The 26,357-nt window shown below is 41.1% G+C and overlaps 1 protein-coding gene across 1 annotated transcript in view; it reads left to right on the forward strand.

Annotated features, from left to right (window-relative positions):
- The window catches only part of vat1 (vesicle amine transport 1), a 39,980-nt gene that overhangs the window by 2,026 nt on the left and 11,597 nt on the right, over nt 1–26,357 (forward strand). Inside the window, exon 2 of the mRNA XM_061749013.1 lies at nt 8,144–8,351. Within this exon, the coding sequence (XP_061604997.1) occupies nt 8,144–8,351 (208 nt within the window). The remainder of the gene's footprint in view (nt 1–8,143; nt 8,352–26,357) is intronic.

Consider the following 26,357-nt stretch of genomic DNA (forward strand, 5'->3'; position numbering starts at 1 on the left):
AGACCATTTTAGGATGTATTATCTATTTTTCAATGTATATAAGCCTCTGTCAGCAGTATGTGTGCTTAAGTGTAGTCCTGATTCACCAAACTATGCCTTTAATTGTAGCATATGCTTTAGGCCTGGAAACATAAATATTTTTCTCATCTTAAAAGATTAGCGGCCTGTTACGGACCCTACACATGAAGGTAGAAAATCAGGCATATGCTGTGCCAATGTTTCCCGACTGTTGCTGAAGGGACCGGCGGCGGGAGCGTTGTAGAATGTAGAACGGTGATGTCGTCAATAAAAATATTTGAGTATGATAGAGGTTAATAAGCATGGGAAAGATTTACTAAGTGTGGGACTGGGGAGATTCATACGGCTTTAAAAGACATGGCCGCCACTTTGCAGATTTCACCTATTGGTCCAGAAGCTAACTCCCATGATAAACAAGGGATCACTGTATTAGCACTTTGGGTCTACTTGGACCTTAAACCTTTTGTTAGCTCTCGTTTAACCCAAACAGCTGGCCTATTTAAAGTTGAAAGTAGCTCTGTTAGCAGTGTTGTTAGCAACATGTTAAGAGCATTTGTTAGCTATATTGTTGACTAATGTTATCCAGAACTGAAACTTGGCCTGTAAATGTAGCATGTTAGCTTCAATAGCTTCTCTTAGCCACATGTTTAGCATTGTGTGTGTTTAACCTGAACAGCTTTACCGCAAACATAGGTCTGTTAGTGTTTTACAGTGTTGTTAGCCACGTTTTAAGTACATTTGTTAGACTGTTATTTTAGGAAGATGGCATATATCTGCAACGGGAACAGGTGTTACTCACTGTGTAAAGGGACACAAAGCATGATAAGTCACACACTCAATGGCATCATCATCATCTGTTTTAGTCAATTAAACCACAAAGTAATCAGGCTACAATTAAGCCGTCGATGAATTTTTTTTTTTTTCATCGGGGCTTTTGTTGTTGTTTTTTTTCTTTTGTTTTTTGTTTGCATAATATTAACGGCAATCCCCTCATTGATATTTTAAGTCAACAGTCCGGTTGGGCGTGGTTGGCTCATCTGACGTAAAGGATGGGGGGGGGGGGGGGGGGGAATTAGTCAATCCTGGCGACTAATTGGATTACTATTGGTGACGGGTCAGCCGGACACCGTGGTAGGACCGGAAACCTTTTGAGTGTGTGAAATACCCCATAGGCTCTTTCCACATTGTCCGTCAAGTAGATTGGATTTAAAGGTCAAAATGCAAACAACACGGCTTGTCATCGCCTACGCCCTCGCTTATAGAATTAAGAGGCAATCTCGCTAATGGAAAGAAATCTATGAGATGTTTTGGAACCTTGGAGGAGAAAATGTTGCTGACCCCCAAAGGCGAAAAGCGGAGCATGGTCGGGTCTGAGCAGCTCTTTTTTTTTTTTCTTCCCGTTTCTTCTTGAGGTTTGTGGTGGTTTTGATTTTGGGCCCCCATAGGAACTTTCTCAACGCTGACCGCATGTTAGAAAGACTTTCTGACAGCGAGCCTTTGAGGCAGGATGCAATTGAAAACATGCTGTTGTGAAAGCATAACAGAAAGCAACAGCCACTTTAGGGAAACGCGTAATAAACGGTTCTCCAAACTGGGTGTTTTAACTCAAACTTGCTATGAGTATTCATACAGTGAACCTTCACTATTCGCAGGAGTTGGGGACCAAGCTCAGACACAAATAGCAAAAATTGGCGAGTGATGGATACCCACTAACAATATTTGGAATTGCCTTTACAGTATTCATATTTTAAACCCTAAATATATACCCCAAGCTATGATCCCAAATCACTTTAATATCTTTTCATACTCATCTTACAACATCCCCCTTAAAATATAAATGGCATACAGATTTGATTTTGAAGAATGCATCAGAAGTGCAACGACGCTGGCGTGCATGTCTCCCCTTCACAACTTTCCTTTCCTATTAGCCGTTTTATTCAGTTTTTGTTGGAGTGATATGTAGATAGATATTTTCAAATACATATACAACAAAGGACACCGTCTTTAGTTGGTCACTGACTGTACCTTACACTGAGCTGGTAGCCGATACCAGCAGATCACATTTGAACTTGCACCGCTACCTCCAGGGATCTAGACCTTTTTACCACCCTGCTTTCTCCATCGTCAAGCTTACAAGGAGCCTTGCTTGCCTGTCAGACCGCTACTGGAATTTTCCATCACGCTACTGTACACCGTCAAGCAGGCCGGCTGTCAGCTGGTGGTCAACGCTAGCCGCTAACAAGGAGACAGAAGACGAAATGTCCTTTAATGTTGCCTATGGCAAGATGGGTAGCCATGCTAAGCTAGGTGCTGTAGCTACATTAAGCTAGGTAATGAGTAGTTAGCTTGCAGGATTACAAAAAAAGGTACATTTCTATAAAGCTTTATGACCAGGTGAAATGTATATAGTGAAAATGAAACCAATAAAAGTTGGTAAAAATCTGTTTGTTTTTGTGTGGTTACAACAGAACTATTACTTGCGTAATTCTTGGTGAAACATGAAGTAGATTGCTAACGAACAAACAAAAACAGTGTTCGTTCCTAGACCCGCCTCAAAGTTCAGTGGTAGGGTCTTGTCCAACTTTTCTGAACATTGGAACATACAGAGGGACAAATTATTTTGTGTTTGACAGAACCGTTAAGACCCTGCCCAATATCAGAAATGTTATGGTCCTGTCATCTTGCTCCAAAGAAGTGGCATACAAACAAAAACAAATATCACACGCCAAGATTTTGTTTTCCACTTTTCTTTGAGGAATTTGTTTTCTCTGTTTTCCTTTAGACAGAATTGTCTCACCCATCTGCCCAATAGCAAAAGTGGTGGTATGCTCATCCTTCCTCAACCAGGACATAACCTGCTATGTAATACAAACAATATATATATATGCTTCCATCTTATTGCACTGTGTGGAACAACAAGTGTCTAGCCAATTTTCCCTGTGCGCAAGTCAAGAATGGACTTTAACACACCACCAATTGTATTTTTAGGTCATTATTGTCCCTTTTCAGTTGTATTTATGAGGACAGAGTTGCACATAGTCAATGCAAAAACATATGACACACATATTTTTCACTTCAGTTAGAAGAATGTAATTACATTTGACAGTTTCCTCAATGCCAAATGGTAAAATGTATGGTCCGCCATTGTGTGTCATTGTCCAAGAACCAGGAAGTAATATAAGTAGACAGACAAACAAATCTGTATACTTTCCTCTAAACTACACTTTTGCCACCTTGGTGAAGGTTTACTGTTATGTCCTTCTTCGTTTTTATTGAATGATTTGGCGCCTTCACTGCGTCGCAACGCTGTGACACCGGTATCGCTATATGCCCTCGGAATTTAGTCTTCCAAACTGAACTCAACTGTCTCATACCACTTGATGGAAATGCGGCTTAATAATTAGTGACTGGTGCGCAGTCTCATGCTGAGGTTATGTATCCGAGTCCAGTCCAGTGTGGGCTCAGCGCTGATCGCCTGCTAAAGTAATAGAAAAAGTGTTTGACATCAGCAAAAAAAAGCCCCAAAGCGCCACTCGTACTGATGTATGAGGAGATGTTGAATTAAAATTCCTTTTTACTTTGCAGAAGGTGATGAATGCGGCACTTTCTCTTAGCTGCTTATTTGTTTTTCTACTTTTTGTAGTTTTTCACCAAATAACACTAAAAAGTGTCCTGTTGGTTTGTCTTTGAAGATGAGTCACCCAGAATGACCTAAGAAGGAGCCTTTTTTTGGAATAGTGTGACAGTGAGCAAGCAAGGAAAGAGGGGGAGGAGGCAGGAAGGGGGGGGGGGAAGAAATCACAAATCACATCGAAACTCTTGTGACGGCGCGCATCAGCACTTTTTATTCTCCTTTTTTTTTTTCCATCCACACGGCGAGCCCTTTGCGAGTATTGGTCGGAGCTAACCCATATGTTCTCAATTACCCTTGGCTCGCATTGTCATTCTGGTATTTCCTCCAGCCCTCCGTTTTATCTAAATCCTCATTCTTTCGCATATAGACCCCTCCATTTCCCCCCCGCTTGTCATTTACTATATCCCTGCTCAGCTTTCTCCATGTCCTCTCCTCATCGTTTTTACTTTGCATAATCCGTACATAAGTGAAGTGTAATGGCGCTTTATACACATAATCAAATCAGTCAAGTGCAAAAGAGCGGCACATAGGGGTTCCTCGTTGCTGCTGCGTGCAAGCAGGGCGTGGCCCCTCATTGTTGCATCTTATGATGCAGCACAAGAACACCTTGGCTACCACCACATGGAGAGACCTCGCCATCAGTGACATTAATATGAGCCTTGCAGCGAATGAATCGAATTTCTGTGGTGGTCCTCATCATGCCGGAAAAGTCAGTAGTTGTTTCAAGCAAGCACATCATGGTGACAAATGTATGCATTATCTCAGCAGTGCACCCTGGAAAGTAAAAATAAAAATCAGCCCCTGACACCAGTCCAACCGCGCCACATGAGATTGGCTGGAGATGTCTATCACAACAGGATGCATGAAAAAGTCAAAAGCACCCAGGCCTGAAATTTAACAGGAAGTCGCCCATTATGGTTTGAAGCAGGCATTTGGCCTATGCCATCCAACTGGGAAGCGCATGGTGTCCAGGTTTGAAGAGGTTTTTGCAACCCTCTGTTCATAGCTGCTCACCTTGACTAATTACATTTAATTTCACACATATAAGACACATTATACACTTGCTGCATTATTGTACCTCCCCTCATCTCCTGCCCCTGTTGCAACATTTCTTTTTTTAAATGATGACCATTACTATTGCTCATGTTACTACTAATGATACCATATTACTGTGGTTTATACACCAATCAATCGAAGGTTGATTCCAACAAGTAGTTAACAATGTGTCAACAGAAGTGGGAAAAGGAAAAAATCCAAACCAAATTTCAAACCTGGCTTCATGTGGCCTTGGGCAAAAATCCTTGTTTTTCTGCTTAGCTCATCAACATACAAAGCCGCTGACCTGCATACCGCCCCAAATTGAATCACCATTTTATTAGTCAGTGAGGGAATGCGGCTAACTGGATGCATCTTTGCTGACCCCCAAAGTGACTTCGCAGAAATGTGCTTGTATAGGTATGTGAGCGTGTGTCTGTTTTGCAAGTGTCACAAGGCTGTCTCACTTGGACTTGAGTGCTCCTCACATGCTTTACGTGGGCACAGAAGAAGAAGAAGTGCTGAAATTTCTGCGTGAGTCATGTCGCTCTCCCGTAAATGCCGTCACCACCACCACCGCCGCCACCTCTGTCTTGCATTGTTCTAGCAAGTGAAGACAGCATGCCTGATGCGTTCAATCACCCCCGCCAGAGTCAGCATGACTAACAAAGGAATGAAAAAGGGAAAGCGTCATTTGTAAAGCCAAGGAAGAAAGAGGAGAGCTGTCTTTTAATTGGAGCCGATAGACAGAAAGACGCATGGGTCCCTCCGGACCCTAAGAGGGGGGCGAGCGGAGCCGGTTCGTTCCCAGGAGGAGTGCGCTTGTCTTATGCTCAGCCATGGGGAAGAATCTGGCAGGCCTGATGATGAGTGGAGGGAAGCCAGGGGGAGAAGATGGGCCCCCATTGTCCTGTCTGCTTGACAAGGAGGACGGGGTCTATTAGAACGAGACAGTCAGGGATTAAGAAATCGAAAGACATGAAGAGGGACATACTCGAGAAGGGGGAAGGAAAACGTTCTAAAGTTGTTCTGGTGTCGGGAAGTGAAAGAGAAAGAAGGGAAGAGAAAAAGTGAGGATTGTGGGGAGGAGGAGGAGGGAGAGACTTTTATAAAAGGAGGAAAAAAACAGGAAGAGGGCTAGAAGGCCGCAGTTGTCTCTGTTTCCTGTGTCCCTCGAGCGGGCCTTCCTGATTGGACTGCGCTGTGGTGGCGCTGCGGGGACGTTTACAGCAAAAGACTAGACTTGTTGTGCAGTCAGTGGAGGATCCTGCTTTGATAAGAACTCAATGACAAGACAGTGTGCGGCTCACAAAGAGGAAGTGTACAGCAAACTGACACATTTACGCTATTATGCCCCAAAGACTTCATCAATTAACCATTAATTCTTCATCTTCATCTTTAGATACCCTAAAATGAGTTACAAAAATCAAATATACAGTGTAAAAGGGTAACTACCCAATGAAGAGAATGCAGGCAATGGGTAAGAGGTATACAATACTTGGTATCCTACTTCAATTACAGCTTTAACTTATTTTTACTGTTGTAAGGATAGAATTATGTTATACTGGATTGGATTATTTGGTCATCTAAAACTACTGTGAGACCAAATGACAAGAATGCGGGCATATGGGCAAGAGAGTTACAATACTCTTAGTCCGACTTCAACCACAGGTTTCTTATTTATTTAAATTTTTTTATAGTTGTCAGAAAAGAAATATTGAAAAATATTACCAGATTATTTGTCCCTCAAAAAAGATGGATGACGAGAAAGCATGAGAAAGTATTGTATGCTTCCAACTTTTTGGGAACAGTATTAGGAAAAGCCTCGTTTTGTTCTATGTGTCGCAGAGGGGAACGCTTTGTCGGGCGACTTCGTGAACCTCCTTCCCTCAATGCCTTAAAGAGGGCACTGCCCGGTAATCTTGCAGCCTGGGTTTTTGAGGACGGTGGCAGCGCGTGTTCGAAGCCCAGGCTTGGTTGGACCGTGTAGGACAACCACTGTTACATATGGTCAATAAAGGCATGCTTGGAGTTTGCTGTGGAACCTTTGGGATAGACCAAAGGGTCAAAAAGCCCCAGAACTGGCCTAGTGGAAAAAGATCCATGTCATCAAGCCAATGGATTGAGGATGCAAATATTTGCTCGTGAATGAGGAACCACTGTACATGCCTGAAGCAATCCATGGAACATTAAGACTTGGATGAATAAATGAACCTTGCATGCGCGTAATAATCAGTGAGCAACATGGATAGTTCAAAGAGACAACGAGAGTTGCAAAAGAGCTGTCTGTTTTGCATTCTTTGCGCAGAGCAAAGCCTTCAAGGCCAGGCAGCTGATGCGCTGCATTTTTGCATGTCTGCCCTTGTTGTGACCAAAAAACACCCGCAGGGAAAGGATCCAGACCCTGTCAAAAAGGCTGCATAAACAAAGAAATTCATCAAACTTAGTTTTTTTTTTTGTCGCATTGCACACAGGTATTAGCCTGACCCATGGCTCAATTCCCATCATAAGGCTGACACTGCTTCCTGCTTAATCAATAGTGAGTGTGGCACCTCGACACTGACGCGTTGCTGTGCCGATAAATGACTTCTTTGCAGTGCTTTTAATAGTCAAAACACGCTGCAATGTCAGCGGCGGTAAAGTTTGGCACCCGTCCTACCAATAGTGCTGATTGCATCTGAACCCACACAAGAATTCTCTCCCCCTTCCTGGCAAAAACAAATAGGAATAGAAAATAGTGACTTAAACATGGCCCTGGTTAAACCTCAAGTATATAGACCACTGTTTCCCAATCTTTATTGAGCCAAGGCACATATTTTGCATTAGAAAATTCTCACAGCGTGCCACCGAACAAACATTTCACAAAAAAATACTGTATATACAGTGAAGCCCTAGACGCGGTTCTGTATTCGTAAATTCAACTATTCATGTTTTTGTCTTTGGAACCCAAAGCTCTGGCTAGTAATAATTGGTGTCATGTTATCCTGAAGTGATACATCTTGACTGAGGGACTAACATCTTTGTATGTCAGGGAGGAGCTAAGTTTAGCCTGGATTGTAAATGGCAGTTACGGAGAGTCTGTGCATGTACATATGCACTCCAGGTGCATTTTTCCGTTGTAAGATGCATTCAACTGATATTTTTGGGTGTGTTTTCAGATCAAAGTTGTTGGTAAATTTACAGTTTAAATGAATTAATAAAGGTAATTGGGAACATCAGAATCAGAATCATCTTTATTTGCCAAGTATGTCCAAAAACATTATTGGTGGCAGGGTACTCAATTACTCACGTTTGCTATTCGGGGGCCGGGCTCAGTCGCTAATAAAAATATTCAGACGATCCATCCACCAAATTGGTTAATTTCTCACAGCATACCTGATGATCTCTCATGACACTGTTTTTTTTTTTTTTTAAATAGAGAATTACTGATTTCCCGCACTTGTTGTTGTTTCCCAGGTGGGCGACAAGGTGATGGTGCTGAGTCGCTTCGGCCTGTGGCAGGATGTGGTGGCGGTGCCGGCCAACCACACCTTCCTCATGCCGGAGGGCATGAGCTTTGAGGAGGCCGCCGCCCTGCCGGTCAACTACATCACCGCTTACATGATGCTGTTTGACTTCGGTCACCTGCGACCCAACCAGAGCGTCCTCATCCACTCGGCTGCAGGTAACAATGATGCGTAATGTACATTACCCTCTTTGAAATGATTTAAAGCGCATGTATTATGATATATTTATTTTTTAAGCCGAATTTAAAACGGTTCCAGGGTGTCCTAATAACATCTTTTAGATGGTTTCATCAAAATACTGCAAGGATCTTTTGCTATTTGCTGAAATTAGCCTGTGTCATACAAATGAGCCACTCGCCATACACCCTCCACTGCGAGGCCAATGCCACTTACTGCTTTCGTTACCATAACAACTAGGGTCGGAGCTATCGGGGCGACTACTTATTGACCCCATAAAGACCGTAAAAGCATGGCTTGTATTTTAATTCGTGTAGGCAACGCTTCATCACTAAGCCGCCAAATTAAACTTGTCAATTAGTGTGTGGATCCATGCATGTGGCACATGCAACACACACACACTAACACAAATACTAGCAACTAACACTAGTACTAAGGTTAATCTGTGTATCCCAAAATATTAAATGTAACTCTGGTTACCTTTGGACTTTCAGATGATCATGTTTCAGATCGTGTAGCCCAGCCGTTGCTTGAAAGTGGCCGATGTTCACCCAGCCTAGCTGCCAAGTCATGGGAGAAAAAAAATTAAATGTGTGTGTGTGTGGGGGGGGGGGGGGGGGGGTATTATGTAAATTAGCCCTGCTGTTACACCACAAGCCAGCAAAATTGCGAATGGCTCGATCAGAGACACATTTTCAGAAATAGGCAGATAAAGTATTTACTTTGTTGCTTAATTGCACTCCAGAGACCCAGCAATTTGTCCAATAAGATGGAATTGTATAAAGGTCTCGAAACTTGACACAGGGGTTGGGTATGATAGATTCATCTATAAGGGTAATTCATACTTCTAAGGAATGTACTTGATTTGGAATATTAACATACCATTCTCAATTACTTGTTGACATTTTATAGTAATTTGGTGGATGTTACCCTGTGGAAAATATAAAGTTGTTTTTTTTCCCAATAAAATGGAAGAAAAACAAGAGAGAAAAAAATGCATAACAGCAAAGCCTGAAGCTCTGAGCTAAACTATTTCACATTCAAATTGTTCAAGCCAACTGTAACAACATATGCTACTGAAGATTATGAACCGTGCCGGCATGTGGTAGCAGTCTTGTGACAATTTTGCATTGACCTATAATTAAATGCTTAATGGGAAACCTCACTCCATTCACTTTCCAAGAGTTTTGCATTACTTAGCATCTTTAACATATTTTTGTTGAAAATTTTGGTCTCCCTGTTTTGATTTCTGTGGAAGGCAGTTTAGGCAGCAAACTAGTCGGGTCGTCGAATAGTAAACTCTACTGTGCCTCCATTGAGACAAGATGTAGAATTTACACACCATAACCTTGTTGATAAAAATGCTCTAATTCACCAAATTCCATGCCTTCCATTATGATCCCCCGAATGGAGGCTGAGTTGAGTGTGGGTTGGATTGGTGAGAAAAAGCTGGGGGGCTAGAGGAAGTATTCACACCTGTTTTGGGGTGTATTGCAGCAAGCCTGATGAGAACATTCGATTTTGCTGCTGCTTCAGGCAGCTGGAGAGCAGGAAAACGCATTAGTTAGCCGTCTTTATAGAGTTTTCATCCTCTTACTGTGCTCAGGGAGTCCGAGCAGGATCCAGAGGCTTTAGGGACAGCGTGTGGGTGTACATGGAAGGAGAAGTGAGGTCGGAGCTGAAACCGGAGCTGCGTTTCTGCCCAGGTGTACACAGTTTAGAGTAGAAACCAATGCAACGTTGTTTCCTGGGAGATGAGCGATGGCCAACACCCCGAAAGTTTGCATGGAGCCGAAGTCTCGCAACCCTGGGAAAGCCATACTGGAATCAAGAGCGGTTTCACGACAAGGCGTTATGCGTTCACTGTCGGAACAATACCATGGAAATGTGATTTTCTCATGCAGGGAGACTGGGAGACAGGATATCTTGGAGGCAGTTTCTCAGGACTGGCCGCCAGCTGTCATTACATACAGTACATCATCGATGTAAAGTGGAATCTCTTAAGCCAGCTAAATTTCAGGGGGAAAATGCTGATAAAATTGCAAAAACGACATAAGAGCTCAATATATGTTGCAAGAGTTCATTTAAAAAAAAAAACAATTACGACACTCAACCTTACTGTTACCTGATTTGTATATAAAGTGAAGACTCTTGTTTTTACTTCTCAAATGAACAGCGCTTAACTTATTTCTACACTTGCATGTCAATTGAGACTAAAGGGGAAGTTTTTAGTGTAACTGATAGCAAGATTTGAACGTAGCCTCACGTCACTCATCCCTCGCCCTCTCAAATCTCCCAGCAAAGCCAAACATTCATGGACATCGTTAACTGGTTCGCTGACTTAAGGCATACGATTACTAAAGTGCATTGGCTTGATGAATAGTCACAGAGAGAACGCATATCCAGCTTCAACAAAATAGCAGTACTGGCAATACTAAGCTAGCATTAACACTGTAAACAAGAAACCGCTGCTATGTTGGTAGCATGACCTATTTGTAACTGAGTGTTAGGGTAACACTAAATGTTAGCGGTTTGAATTATTAGGATTATTATTTTGTTGGATGGACGATCAATTAAAAATCATAAAAAAAGGTGATAATCATACCTGTCGAGCAGGAATGTTGCTAATTACACCTCGCATCTGAATCCTCTTTGCGGCTTTGTCTTGTCTCTGTCTAATTCTTTCTTTTTAGCATTGCTGTTTCTCTCTTCTGCTGCTGTTTTTAGTCTGATGCCCAAATGTTGGCAAACAAGGGATGGCATTATTTTTATTTTCCGAAGGTGGATATTCTGCAATAGTTTCAGCAAAGCTCCTGAAGCCCGAAAGTAACATAGCCATTGCAAGGCTATGAGTGTGCCCACGGTTGCACGAGAAATGATCGACACCTCGCCAGTTTTTCCTCAAGCGCTTTGGTTTCTTGAAAATCAAATTAGAGGCACAGAATAAGACGAGAGAGGGTGGATTTTCTTTCACAGATTATTTTACTCATGTACTACTGTTAGGTCATACTGACAGTTAACAAATATGACAAAAAGTTTTTTTGTTTTTTTTTTACTTGCAAACTCATCTTTAAATGTTTTGTCTCAAACGAACAGTGGTTCTTTTTACCGATGCGTGACAGTTAAGTGTTAAAACCAGATGTTTTATTATTTTTACATCGGAAATTAACAATGCTTAGTTACTTTTTAGACTTATGTGATTGTAAGGACTGGTTATTTTAGTGCTTTTATGTCTCAAATTAACAGTGTCTAACTTCGTCAGTGTCCAAAGCTATATTATGTCGTAATCGACAGGATAAAATCAATAATTTGTTGCAGCAGCGCTAGTACTTCTTGTAGTGTGAGAGCCACATTGCAGTGGGCTCACATGGTGCCTCAGGCTGTGGGTGGTTTCACCATCTGAGCCTGTCAAAAATGGTTCCTGATGTTGTGTGATTAGAGAGATTAAAGGTATCGGCGGTGACGTGACATGCAGCGCCGCCAACAGAGCGAGGCTTTTCTTTTTCATGTTTGCAATATCACCAAGGATATTACACCCTAGGTTTCATATAGTTTATTGAATGTATTCTGCCACATGGGTATGGTGGCAATAATGTAAACTCACGCTGTGTTGCACTGATATGTATAATTGTAGGGCTAAAATATTGGGTCAATAAACAAGAATTTCCCCATGAATAATCTATCATTGCAATGAGGGCTACCTGCTTAGTGACAGGGACTGACTATTTTTAACAGCTCTCAACATGATGCAGTAATGTGACATCAGTGGAAGCATTATGACAATTTATGACCCCAAATGGTCTTATTTTGCGCTCTTATTTGATATAAAAAGTGTGTTACATGACAATGTGGAACACCTCCGTTACCGCCGAAAGTTAAAGTGCCCCTTTCAGCTCAAAGCTACTTTCATCAGAAATACTCACATTTTGATGTCACCATTCCAAGAGCCTTGTATATATTTTGCATCGCCAATGCCATTCGGACAATTTGCGTCCGGGCCGCCTCACAAGCCATCCAGTGACTGACTGCGTGTGTGAAGTGGAAGCAGACAAATAAACAGCGGCGGCGTGCCTGCGCAAATCTGCATTCCTGCCCTATCAGCTTAGGTGGTGCCAGGATGCAAAGTAATGAAGTCACGGTAATACACATGGACTCACAATGCAACACAGAGGTCACAAAACTGAACCCCCACCCATTCCGACGTTGAGATTTATGATCGGCACGACTATTCTAAGCGACGTTCCATAAACATTAAACACACTAAACAGCTTGACAGACTGCACAAATGTACTGTACATGTAAATTGTTATAAATACTCTATGTGCACATTTTCACCGTGAAGCTTAATCTTAAAATGATAACCATGTGCAGCTAATAATTCAACAGTATGTTTATTATTGTGGTTTTATAGTTTTTGTGGGCTACAGCTGTGCTGGATTATGCCAGTCATAGAGGCCACAGAGTAGGCTATTAGCATTCACATTACTAGCGTTCACCTAAAACGCTTTAGCATTGCCAGTGTTCACCTAAAATTGTCTAGTTCAAGATATCCTGTGTTTGTAGCCATTGAGTGTTAACATTTCTTCATTAGCATTACTTGTGTTCACCTAAAACTGTAATTAGTGCCTGAAGAACATTAGTTCCAGATATTGTATTACGTTTGGAGCCAATGTGTGTTTGCATTTTAGCATTCCGAGCGTTTGCCTAAAACTGTACCGAGCTTTTGCTTTGAGTGTTTACGTCAAGATATGCTATGATTGTAGCCATTCAGTGTTACCATTTTAGTATTCACTTAAAACTGGAACTAGCTTCTGCAGAGTGTTATGTTATTTGTAGCCACTGAGCATTAACATTTTATCCTTATAGCATAACTAGCGCTCTTCTTAAAAAATAAAAATAAATAAATAAATAAATAACAAAGAAAAACCTGTAGCTTTCTGTGGAGGGTTTACTTTAAGATGTGACATAAATGTGCAATTTGATTACTTCATGCATCACGCCATAATCTAAACTATGATAAAAATGCAGACAATGATTATTTAGACATGTTTGAAAGGAAACGTAACAGATGAACAAAAGTTGACAATTATGGGCACCATCTGCTACGATGCCGCTTCGCTGCTAACATTATCTTAATTTTAAACAAGTCAGGGAAGGACTACCTCTTTAAATATTGACAATATGAGCATGGTTTTTGTTTATTGTTGTAATTCCAAAGGTTCCATCCATCCAATTGTAATTCCAAAGGTTGTGCCAAAACTAGTGTTTGGAACACTTGGAGTGGGATGCTAGAGTGCATGCCAGAAGCAGCAGTCATGTTGCAGCATGTTGTGCTGCTCAGTGAAGCAATGTTTTCTGCTGGGGATGCTAATGCTAATGTACTTTGTACAAATAAAACAAAATAAAAAAGGCCAACTCGCATTTTGCCAAGCCATACCAGAGAACCACAGGCTAGCCTGTCACAGAACAGAGGCTCAGATTTTTACGTAGGCTATGAAAATTTTTGCCCATCATTAACCCAAAGGTTTACCCACCCCTGCGCTTTAGCAATCTTAGCCAGTGAAGCTAAAGAGGCTAATTCCTGGTTCTGACATTTTCTTTATGGCCCCATTTCCTTTTGGTAGCCAGCTTTACACAAACAGCACAAATTAATATACGATTCTTCCAAAATGTCACTTTCTTCAAAAAGCTCAGTGAACTTTTCCCCGTCAAATGAGCCCCTAAAGCACCTCGTCGGGCTTGAGAAAGAGTAAACTGTCCTCAGCTGCCTCTCTCATGGCCCTACCACTAATGCTGTCCTCTTTATTTGCCAAACAATAGCTTGTTGTATTTCCTCCCGCCGTGCCTCTCTTCCCCGCCGTAGCACACATCTGCATCCTCCTCCACTCCCCCGACACGACCTCCGCCATATCCGTCGTTGGCGAAACGTGCGCTCGCTAACCCTCTTGTGTCACCCTCCCCCTCGAGGGAAATTGGGTGTGGACAGGTCTGCTGACATTTGGATACGTCTTTGCGAGGGCCGTCCACTGTGACCGGCCTTTCCTCTTTGACCTCTCTCTGAACCGGGGGTCAGTATCTGTGAACGTTTTGCCTGGCATCCACTGCAGCACCACACCCACACTACACATTCCTGCATACAGTCCAATGATGATGTTACACAACTTTGGTTTTGTGTGAGGAGTCCCGTGACAGACAAACACTAGCATATGTTATCAATCTGCTCCAGTTGTAAAACAGTCTAGTTCTGGCACTAGTATGCAGCATCTTTATGCTAGAGTGGATGATAGTCAGAATCATCGCTACCGTCCAACTATGTAAAAATACACAAGGAATTTGTCTCCAGTAGTTGGAGTCACACTAGTACTATAGCAAGAAAGAACCTATAAGAAAATACACATTTAGGACATACACAAATGTACAAAATGTCGAGGGAAAAGTGGGGTGCACACTTGTCTGATTAGATTAGTGGTTATGGAAGGTTAGGGGTTAGGTGTTAGTATTAAAGAGGGATAGGATTATGGGGTTAGGGAGAGTTTGGCATTTAGTAAAGGTTATGGTTCGGGATTTGGGGAAGGTCAAGGTTAGGGATTAGGATTGAGGGTTAAAGACAGGTAGGGAGGTTTAGGGTCACTTTTAATCGGTTTCACCTTTTAGCGTAGTTAATGTACACAGGTGTGAACACGGCAAACCAACTCTGGTACCAAATCAACCGCTTTGCTGGAAATGTGTTATCAAGATCAATATGTAGAGCGGGACACGTACACATGCACACACGCACCCTCCTCCCCACACCCACAAACACACACACACACAACAGGCCTGTGTTCCACTCGTGAATGACTGTAGGTTTTTGTTTTCTGTCTCCAAAAATCGCCAAACTTGTTGTTTTTGCAGTTGCTCTGTCTCTTGTGTAGTTTTATACATTTTTAGACAAACAGATTTTAGTAATAGATTGTACTCCACAGCTCTGGAAGTAGTCAAGCTGCCAGTCATTTTCACTTTGTTGCTGCATCTCATCTGGAAACCAATATACTGTATTGCTAAATGACTATTTTATAACCCCTTCCTGCTTTCGGTATGTGTAACTGCGTATACCAGCCAGGGTGATGACTGGCAGTTTTCACATTATGCCACAGCTATAGGCATACAGTACATTTTTGTGTAAAAATGTTTTCCCTTTTTACATACGAGGCCATTTTTTGTGCAAATGAAATTTTTTTTTAAGAAAGGAAGTGAGCATTGTCATGTTTGAACACCTTTAAACAAAGTGCCTGCTTTTACCAGAAATTTTGTTTTGTACGAAAAGACTGCCGATTTCGCAGACTTGCGAGACAAGTGCAGTTTTTTTCCCCCCATATATGTTTTACATTTTCTTTTTGCTCCATGTGGGAACTTGTAGGAACTTATTACCCCCCCCCCCCCCCCCCCCAAAAAAAAATCAGGTGCCAATTTTTTTTTAATGAATTGTTTTTGTTTTTTTTCTTCAATGCAATTGAGTGTGTTTATGACCTCAGGCAGGCCTCAGGCATCCTAGTTTTCAGTTGGCAGTTGAGGACTGATGGGACTGAGGAATGATGACTTTTCTTTTTTTTTTTTACAAATTAATTTGCTTTCAACCTTTTATGTGTTGTATTCTTCCAGCACACATGCTGTTTTTCCTCATCCATTATTTACCAGTTAATGTCATTCACGTGGATAAGCTTCTTGAGAGCTTGTAAAAAGCCTCGGCGCGACTATCTGCAAGGCCGGGCTAATTCGCTGTGACCACCGAACAAAGCTGGGAGTCGGTCGGGGGAGGGTCGTTGAACCGTCAGCGCACTCGTTGGGCCTGGCCTGGCATGGCCGCCGGCGCATCAGCTTCACTCATAAGCCAAGGGAAACCAGGGCGACATGTGAACTAACGCTCCAGTCATGCTGGCGCTCTCATGCCTGCAGTCTTTAAAACCCCCAAAACCAACCACCCAAACACACCCGTCTAGCCTCATTTTTATCAGTACACACACTGGCAGGTGTTTCTGATGTGTTAAGAGGACACCTGTGTGTGTGTGTGTGTGTGTGTTTCAATAATACACATAATTTTAACTGCTACAGCTTCATTCTTGGGCGGAGATGTTGGAAACCCACAAAAATGACTGAAAGACACTGTAATAAAATGCATACCAGGCCACTAGGTGGTAAGGTTACTTTAATCACCCAAACGATAAATGATCTTTTAAAAGAACTGTCCTGTTTGCAAATATTTACATCAGTGATTTTAACTGTTTCTTTTTATTGATCATAACGGGGAAGGTGAGGTTATTTGCCAAAAAACAAACTAGCGGCTGTTAGAAAACTGCAGTTGTCATGTTAAAGTTCAAACGTTAGCCGCGGCAGCCATCGTGAATAATGTCACGCACGCTGTGATAGGGAGATTACAAGCGGTTGATGTTAAGGGGGTTAGCGTTACAGGGTTGAGGTTGGGTATAAAACGGGGCAAGGGGCTGGGATTAGAGATGGTTAGGGTTGTGAGTTAGTTTTGGGGTTTGAGGTTGGGGATAGGGGGTCGGGGTTAGTTTGGGCATCCCTTACCGATAGTGTAAATTTAAGTTGGCGTGGGCATGTTGGGGTGCATGCTGATTGCATTAGAAAGAAACCGCCGCAAGATCATCATCAATGTGTGTTTCTATAGGCAGGCACGTTCCCTCCATAAATAGTCATGCAGTTTTACAAACATGATAGTATGAATTAACGGCGTGACATTCCTTCCTCGGGAACTCTGCGGGCTGCCTGCCTTCACACACTCAAACTGGCTTCCTCCACACACTGCCTGCTGGGAATTCAGAGAGAGCGAAAAAGAGAGTGAGGCAGGGTGAAAGTTAATTTGCTCTCCATGCCTGGCCTGTGCAGCCCACCAAAATACCAAGATTACATAATGGAGAGTAATAGCAGTGCAAAGAGTGCACGTTGACAAACAAGCTCACATCACCCTGGCATCTGAGTTGGGGCTGCAGAGAAAAAGACAAGGAGGGGAAATAAAAGGCTTTGTTGAAGTTGAAACGCGGCTCGTGTTGGTCGTCGAGAAATGCTTCCTTTTTTTCTTTCATCTCTTTTGTAGGCTGCCTCAAGCAAATGACGGGTTGTGAAAGTTCCTCCAGTAAACTTTGAAATAAATGCAGAGGAAGTCACACAGCCAAAAAAGTCTGTCACGTCTCAACTTGAAAACATTTTCATTTAGACAGCAACAAGGACATACAGTGCAGTGGGCTGTTTATAGCATAAATAAATCTTTATATGAAAAAATACCACTTAGGTAGATTTATCGTCATATGTAGCCTGTGTTCCATCCATCCATCCATTTTCCGAGCAGCTTCTCCTCACGAGGGTCGCGGGCGTGCTGGAGCCTATCCCAGCTGTCATCGGGCAGGAGGCGGGGTACACCCTGAACTGGTTGCCAGCCAATCGCAGGGCACATAGAAACTAACAACCATTCGCACTCACAGTCATGCCTACGGGCAATTTAGAGTCTCCAATTAAGGCATGTTTTTGGGATGTGGGAGGAAACCGGCGTGCCCGGAGAAAACCCACACAGGCACGGGGAGAACATGCAAACTCCACACAGGCGGGGCCGGGGATTGAACCGGGGTCCTCAGAACTGTGAGGCTGACGCTCTAACCAGTCGGTCACCGTGCCGCCTGTAGCCTGTGTTATTAAATTCAAATTTCTCTTGAAAAAACACACAGATAAGCATCACGCGATTTATTGTAAAACTAGAATACTATTGCTTGCCAACTGTTGCTAGGCAGAATTTGTCTGGCACAATCATTTAAGGCGCATTAAATAATGAATGTGTATTTGTTGTTGTTGTTGTTCAGTCAATCCTTTTTTTTTTTTTTAAATCAATGATACACAGTTTATAACAAACAACAAAAAAACATGACAGAAAATTAAACAAAAAATAAAGAATTAACATTTTACAAAAATGTAAAATATAATTTTACCCCCCAAAAATTGTTACTAGTTTACAAAATGAAAAATAAAACAAAAATATGTGTATTTTTGTCGTCATTTTAAAAAATGTAAAATACAATTTTACCTTCGGAAAAAGTTTAAACATTTTACAAAGATGGCAGACTTAAAATTTTACAAAGATTTTAGACTAAACAATGTCAAAATCTTAGACTTACATTTGTATAAAAATTTTAGATTTTAAATTTTACAAATGTTATCTAGAAATAAAAAAAAAACTAGACTTACAATTGTACAAAAGGTTTAATCTTAGTCTTACAAAAAATGTAACTTGTAAAACATGTAAGTTGAAAGACTTTCAACTTGGCAAAAACATACAATTATGGCTCTACCCCAAAAATGCAAAACATTTTCACCCCAAAATTACTTTTTTTGTGTAAAAAAATTGAAATAGAATTGTACAAATCATAAAATTATGGCAAAAATACATCCAATATAATTGTTTTTATTTAATACATTATATCTTTATTAGGTAGAAAAGAACGATAAACATAAATAAACTGGACCGTTGACTATTTAGAGTAGTTAAAATATCTGCGTTAATAGATTCATTATATTTTCCTTTTCAAAAGATTTTACATTTTAAACATCCTCATGCATTAGTTTGCGGTGCTTTAAATGGTATCAAGTTGATAGTAGTCAAGCGCAAGATGCTGGGGACCCCGATGCCTCACATGGCAAAGAAAAGGGAGATGATGGCAATTAGTCCAAGTTAGACAGAAAGCATTTAATATAAATGAAGACATTGTGGGTTTTAATCAGGATGATGCTGAGATGTCACCTTATCTCATTGTCGTGTTCCTACAAATCCGAAAAGCATTTTATCGCAATGTGCACTGTTGTCGGGTTCCGACAATGACAACAGTGCTCGTAGTGTCATGGTGGATTCCTCTGTGTTTTTGTCTGAAATTACTCATTGGATGGAACTATGTCAGAATTGGGTGAGAGACAAAAAACCCTGCTGTGAGTGAGGGGAAAAACAAACTAAATGGGCGGGTGTCTTGTAAAGGGACAACAAATGTAAACTTTTCAATTTGATTTCAAGAGAACCAATGTGATTAGGAGCAGGAATTTGCTTAGGATGACATGTCCGCTTTAGCAGTGGATCTTTGGTTGGATTAGGGCTTGAGTTAGGATTTTAGGGTGTTAGAGTTAGTGGCTTCAGGTTAAGGTTTTGATTTAGGGTTTGGAATAGTTTAGGGGGTAGGATAAAAGGAGGGGAGAAGTGGGTTTGGGGTTACGTTGGGTAAGTGCGTCTCGGGGCTGGTGCTCTCATTCCATTGCAAAACCGAAAAACCGTGATCCATAAGGGGATATTGTCCCATGCATCCCCAATCTCAGGACATAACACAGAAGCACTGGTGGTTAGTGAATTAAATGTTCCAATCACAAGAAGTGCTTGTAAAACCAAACAATATGCAATAAAGTCATCCTAATAAATCATTTAAACGAAGTGCAACAAATACAAAAATGCACACAGTTGGAGTCAAGGATAAGAGGTAAGATAGGTTTAGAAGGGGAGAAAGGGCAAGGTTAGCACAACAAGGTTAGTACAACATAGAATAATAACATAATTAAATGGAATGTAAAGCATTAAGAGGTTTGTGCGTCATGATTTAATGCAGTAATCCAATTCAAGGTGCTGCTCCTTCTGGTGTGACTCTCCTGGCTACAGCGAGACAGTACTGTATAATACAGTCATGCAGATACAAACCAAGAATAGACTTCTTCTACTACTACTATTCAGTAATTGCAGTAATATTTGTCATTTTTCGTAGAGGATAAACAATATCGGCCTGTGAGTATTGTTTAATTATGTCTACATGTGTTCTAACATTTGTTTTCAAATATCTGTTGCCTGAAGGGTTGTAAAACCACGACTATCGATGCTAACCGTTAGCATGGACCGTTAGCATGTCAATGACATTTTCAATATGTTCTTAAGGCAACATAGTTTGGTTGTTTTAAATACACAGTGTATAATTTTCTTTGTTTTATTAGTTTGACAGTAAACTTCCAGTGAGAGTGGCATTAAACATCTTAAAGCCTATTTTTTTGATGAATTGTTCACTATTGCCACAGTGCTGCTTATTGTGCAGCGAGTTGAATCGAGTTTACTGCTACCGTACAGCGCTCAGATCTCAAGTTTGTGCTCGTCAGTCAAAGACAAAAATCGTCCGATTGACGGCCGTATCGCGAAAAATCATATGCCGGGGTATCTCGAGGCACCATTGTATTATGTTAATAAGTGGAAGTGGGCGGTCAGAGATTAGGGATGAGGTTAGTGGTGGTCCCAGGGAATTGGGGTTCAGGTTAGGTTGAGGATTTGAGTTATCGTTAGTGCTAGAGTTTAGGGCTTGAGTTAGGGATTTGGGTTTGGAGGGTTAGTGTTAGAGGGCTAGGGTGTTGGGGTTAGGGTTAGTGTGTTAACGTTAGGGATTAGCAAACCAGGTGATTTTTGGATCAGACCGAGTGACGACTCCATGGATCAAACGAAGTGTTCATATTTGGAGCGGCCGCATACTTGCCCAGATTAAACTCTGTGATCAGCGCACATGTGCGTGAGTGTGAGCGAAGCCAGTTAAAAGCGCACGAGAAGGCTCCTGGCGAGGATCCCAGGTCTTGTGACGCACTGTCAGGAGTTTTCTTCAAGAGGAGGACTGCGGTTGAAAGGGGGGCCTGGGCGACAGGTACCTTCTTGGTGTTCCGCTGACTGGAAGCTCGTGTTTATGAGTCCCAACGCTGTACAAAGTTATCTGATGGCTTGACATGCGCTTGTTTTGTTCAGCTGTCGGCCAAGTGCTGATTTAACGTCTGCACGGAAGTTCACGTTTTGTTTTGCGCCAATGTGTAGCGAATTTGTTTATGCACAATTTATAGCAGCAGCAGTGGAGTCGTGTAAAGACATGATGAATTCTTTGCAACAGTTGCCATACTTCGTTTGCTTGCGTGAAACATTATTGATCTCGTGCCCTAAATCCGCTACATTCGGTTTTCCTGTAATTTCTTTCTTACAGGCCCCATTATTGGTAACTTAACTCAACTCAAAATAGCTGTCACGCACCTCAGTAAAAGGCAATAAAACCATGAAATCTCTCCCAGCCAATCATAAAACAACGGCCATAATAAAATTTGATTAAAAAATAGATACATAAATTACTGGTACATTAATATTATAAATGTTCTAATGTTAATAAAAATACTGAGACAATACTTTTTGTACTAAACATATCTATTATATAATGTTTTTTATTTTATGGGGTTGCATTAAAAAATAATTTATAAATAATTTTGGTCAGATTTCTTTAAAAAAAAAAATTAGTTCATTATACATATTAAAATAAATCTGTTGCTTAAAAGGTTATAACATTGCCACAGATGCTATTAGCACGTTAAGGGTGTTTCCCACTTGGGCATTAAGCTAGCAGACTAAAAGGCTAAGCTGTGTGGTTGTTTTAAATAGACATGTAATTCTCCTTGTTTTCTGTTTAGTTTGACAGTAAACTTTATCTGGGAGTGGCAGTAAACAGCTTGAAGTGTGTTTTTTGAAGAATTGTCCACTAATCCTATCTGCCAAACTGCTGCTTGTTGTGGAGTTGAGTTCACTGCCACCACAGAGAGCTTAATTGTATCTCAAGTTTGCGCTTGCAAGTCAAAGCAAAGAAATCGACCGAACGACAGCTCGTATCTTGAAAAACCCATACGTCAAGCCACTCGTATCATTGTACACCACTGTATTTGTATTTTATTTTTGAATATATAACCTCCCAAAAATGGTTAAAGTACATTTTACTCATGAACATTTGCATTTGACCTCAAGGGTCAGTTCTTGGACCCCTCCTGTTCAGCCTGTATATGCTACCCTTGGGTCAAATTCTTCAGAACATTAATTTTGACTATCATAGCTATGCAGATGACACAGTTATATCTAGCAGTGTCTCCAGATGACTACAGTTCAATTGAGGTCTTGTGTCACTGTCTAAAACAGATAAATATCTGGATGAGCCAAAATTTTCTTCAATAAAGCAACAAAAAAACTGACATAATTGTTTTTGGCAGTAAAGAAAAGAGGATTGCTGTTAGTAAATACCTGGAGTCACTCTCTTTAAAAACCAAAGACCAAGTACGAAACCTTGGTGTTCTGATAGATTCCGTCCTGACTTTCAATGGTCCTATCAAATCAATTACTAAAACTGCCTTCTACCATCTGAAGAAGATATCCAGAGTGAAGGCTTGTATGTGTCAAGCAGACCAGGAGAAGCTCATCCATGCTTTTATCTCAAGTAGACTTGACTATTGTAATGGTCTTCTGACTGGACTCCCTAAAAAGAGCATTAAACAGCTGCAGCTCATTCAGAATGCTGCGGCTCAGGTTCTGTCCAGAAGAAAAAGGTCTGAGCATATTACTCCAATTCTAAAGTCTTTACACTGGCTTCCAGTCAGCTTTAGAATAGATTTTAAAGTTCTGCTACTGGTCTATAAATCACTAAAATTTAGGTCCTGAATACATGAATGAAATGCTAATGGGATATAAAAACCCAGTAGGGCTCTGAGATCGACAGACTCAGGTCAAATAGTGGAGCACAGAGTCCAAGGCAAACATGGTGAAGCAGCATTTAGCTATTATGCTGCACACAAATGGAATAAGTTGCCAAGAGAAGGGACGTCAGCCACAAGTGTGCATGTTTTTAAGTCCAGGTTAAAAACTCTTCTTTTTTTCCCCATCCTTTTTAGAGCATTTCCACTTTTAAATGATATTTCTTGCACTGTACGCTGTTTTAATTGTATTTTTATTTAATTTGTATTTTCTCTTTGTTTTATATGTTTCTAAGCTGTTTTTTTCTTTGTTTTTAAATGCTTTTAATCATGTAAAGCACATTGAGTTACCTTGTGTATGAAATGCGCTATATAAATACATTTGCTTTGCTTATTTCTGCTTTTAATATGGGCCTAATAAAGGGGTTTTCATTGACTGAAAACACCAAGGAAAAAATATTACTATTCAAAATTCATGTCTTTAATGCAGCCCTATGGGGGGCACAAGAGCGGAGGTAGAAGCACGCAGGTGGATTACATCTTGTGCAGACGATGTCATCTGAAGGAGGTTACCGACTGTAAGTTAGTGGTAGGGGAGAGTGTGGCTAGACAGCATAGGATGGTGGTGTGTAAAATGACTCTGGTGGTGGGGAGGAAGATTAGGAAGACAAAGGCAGAGCAGAGAACCATGTGGTGGAAGCTGAGACAGGACGAGTGTTGTGCAGCTTTTTGGGAAGAGGTGAGACAGACTCTCGGTGGACAGGAGGAGCTTCCAAAACACTGGACCACTGCAGCCAAGGTGATCAGAGAGACAGGCAGGAGAGTACTTGGTGTATCTTCTGGCAGGAAAGGAGAAATAGTCCGGAGGAGAAATAGTGAGTATATTGATAGAAGGATGATGAGGATGGAGCTGCTAGGCAAGAGGGCTAGAGGAAGACCAAAGAGAAGGTTGATGGATGTCGTGAGGGAAGACATGAGGGCAGTTGGTGTTCGAGAGGAGGATGCAGGAGATAGGCTTACATGGAAAAGGATGACACGCTGTGGCGACCCCTAAAGGGACAAGCCCAAAGGAAAAGAAGAACATTCATGTCTTTTTGTCTTTGTAGCTCACATGAGGATGTATCAGATATAAATATATCAATTTTCCTGTAGCCTCTGGGTGTAAATAGCTCGTGTGTGTGTGTGTGTGTGTGTGTCTTAATTTACCGTCATGGTTTGTATAAACATCACTGCACAATGCCCACATATGCTGACAGTCTTTTTTTCCAACTAACAAGGTTTGTGGCTTCACATGAAACAAAATGTCTCCTTTTGCTCACTCGTTGCCGGCAATTTGGCACGTGTTTCCCTGGCAACGCCATTTTTTTTTGGGGGGGAGGGTTTGCTCACCACAGAGAACAAGAGTGGAACCATTATGCCGCTCTTATGCAGCAGTTTTTATAGCAACAACTCTCCCACCACTGATAGGAGTCAGTCGGTGGTCATGCTGAGAGATCATTGTAAAATCCCAAGAGTTCTAGCTTGAATCGAGGGCTGACTTTCAATAGATTCCAGCGAAGGAGCTGCTCTGCTACGCGCAGAACCCTGACCCAGAATCAGGTCTTACTTCCTTGGCCCCTGCCTACCACCTCTCCAAAACTTTTGTGGAATTTTAGATGACCATTTTACGAATAAAGAAAATATTGCAAAAATAGTTTTAATTCAAAAATATTGTGATTTACCTTGTATACTGAATAATGTAGCTATATACTGTTTATAATTGTAATTTATTTAAAGATTAATTTAAAATAATTGTGAAAAATTTTAATAAAAGAGATGTAGAAAAGTTACACGCAAAACATACAAACAAAATTATTTAAAAAAGTAAAGGTAAAAAAGAAGTTATCTACAAATAGATGAGATTTTAAAAAATGTAACAGATTAAAAAATTAGAAATTAGTTATTTAGAAAATAATTATTTGTATACATTTTTCCAAACATTCCACAGTCATCAACATAATGATTAAAAAAAAAAAAAGATGTTCAGTTCTACTCCTATCCAAACATATTGTTTAGTTAATATCGCTCTGACAGTCAAAAAATTATAAATTAGTTTTTACAAAAATAAAATAAAATTGCATATTATTTTGAAAGAAACACTGCATATTAATGAACATCCGTATTAGACATGAGGCGTCGCACCGTTGTTTGACTCCTCGAAATGATCATCAAATTTCTGACTTGAGCATTTAAACGAATTTACTAGTAGGAGTGTGTCAAAATGAAATTCAGCCGAAACAGCTTCTTCTTTTTTTCCCCCCACAAAATTAACTGACGGACTGACTAGCTGTTCAATTTCGGGCATGCGCCCTTGAGACTTTTTCGTGTGGCCTGTTTTGATAGCCGTATCTACCCAATTTCATGTCGATTGGTCAAACGTATGCTGGGGACCCTTACAATACATAGAAAGCATTTCACTAGCATATATGAGCCTCAAAGGTTCGTACATCCATTCTTAAAAGGTAAAAACGTAACATTTCCAAAGTGAAAAATGTCATATGTAATAAAGTAGGGATATATGTGTTGTTTCATCTATGCTGGTCTGCAGCCACGCTATTAAAATGCTTGCTCTTTCAAAGGCTTTGTGCGATCAGATAAGATGAGCGGAGCTAGACCGGGTCGGGCATGAATGACCTTTATGGATGCCTTTCACTTCAAGTCCTTTCCAGTCAGGCTCCCTTTCAACCGAGCCCCTGCGCTTATCAGTAACCTATTCCTTCTCGGCAAACAGAGCGAGCGCAAACATAGATATCCTCTTAAAATGTCTGCAATGTGCCACATGTTGTTTTTGTGTGACTGGCAGAAAAACAGACATGTGGGATTCCTTGAATGACCAGAAAACAAAGTGAGAGATGCATCATTTGGCCATCTGTGTGCGGCGTGTCAGGCTCGCTAATGTGATTGGGTAACAATACGATCTTTGCATACCTACAAGCACAAAACAAAATGATGCTGTCTTGTTCAAAACAATGAATAACGCTAATCACCTTGACCCTATTTCTCTTAAAATGTGTGCATGCCATTACTTTTGTCATATGTAATGAGGATGTTAAAGGAGATTCTGCATTTTTTTCCCCACCACAATCAATTGACTTCCCAGGCATCTTAATGACATTTCTGTAACATGCTTACGTCAGAAGAACCACAAGGATCACCAAACCGATATAAGCGCAACCTACTTCCACATTGGGCAAACGAGCTCTAAGCACTTCCACCTGGTGCAGGTGAATGGTGAAGGTGGCCGTGACAAAGCAACTGTAGAAACTTTAAACGTCTACCATGTCTTTTTTTTTTTTTTTAACACGACAACATTTCACCACAGAGCCAGCAATTAATTAAGCCATTAAAAGTCAGTTTGCTGTAAAATACCCCCCTTTGACTTTGATACCTTTTGTGTTCCCCGCAAG

This window comes from Phyllopteryx taeniolatus, chromosome 16 (genome assembly GCF_024500385.1).
Source record: "Phyllopteryx taeniolatus isolate TA_2022b chromosome 16, UOR_Ptae_1.2, whole genome shotgun sequence".
NCBI lineage: Eukaryota > Metazoa > Chordata > Actinopteri > Syngnathiformes > Syngnathidae > Phyllopteryx > Phyllopteryx taeniolatus.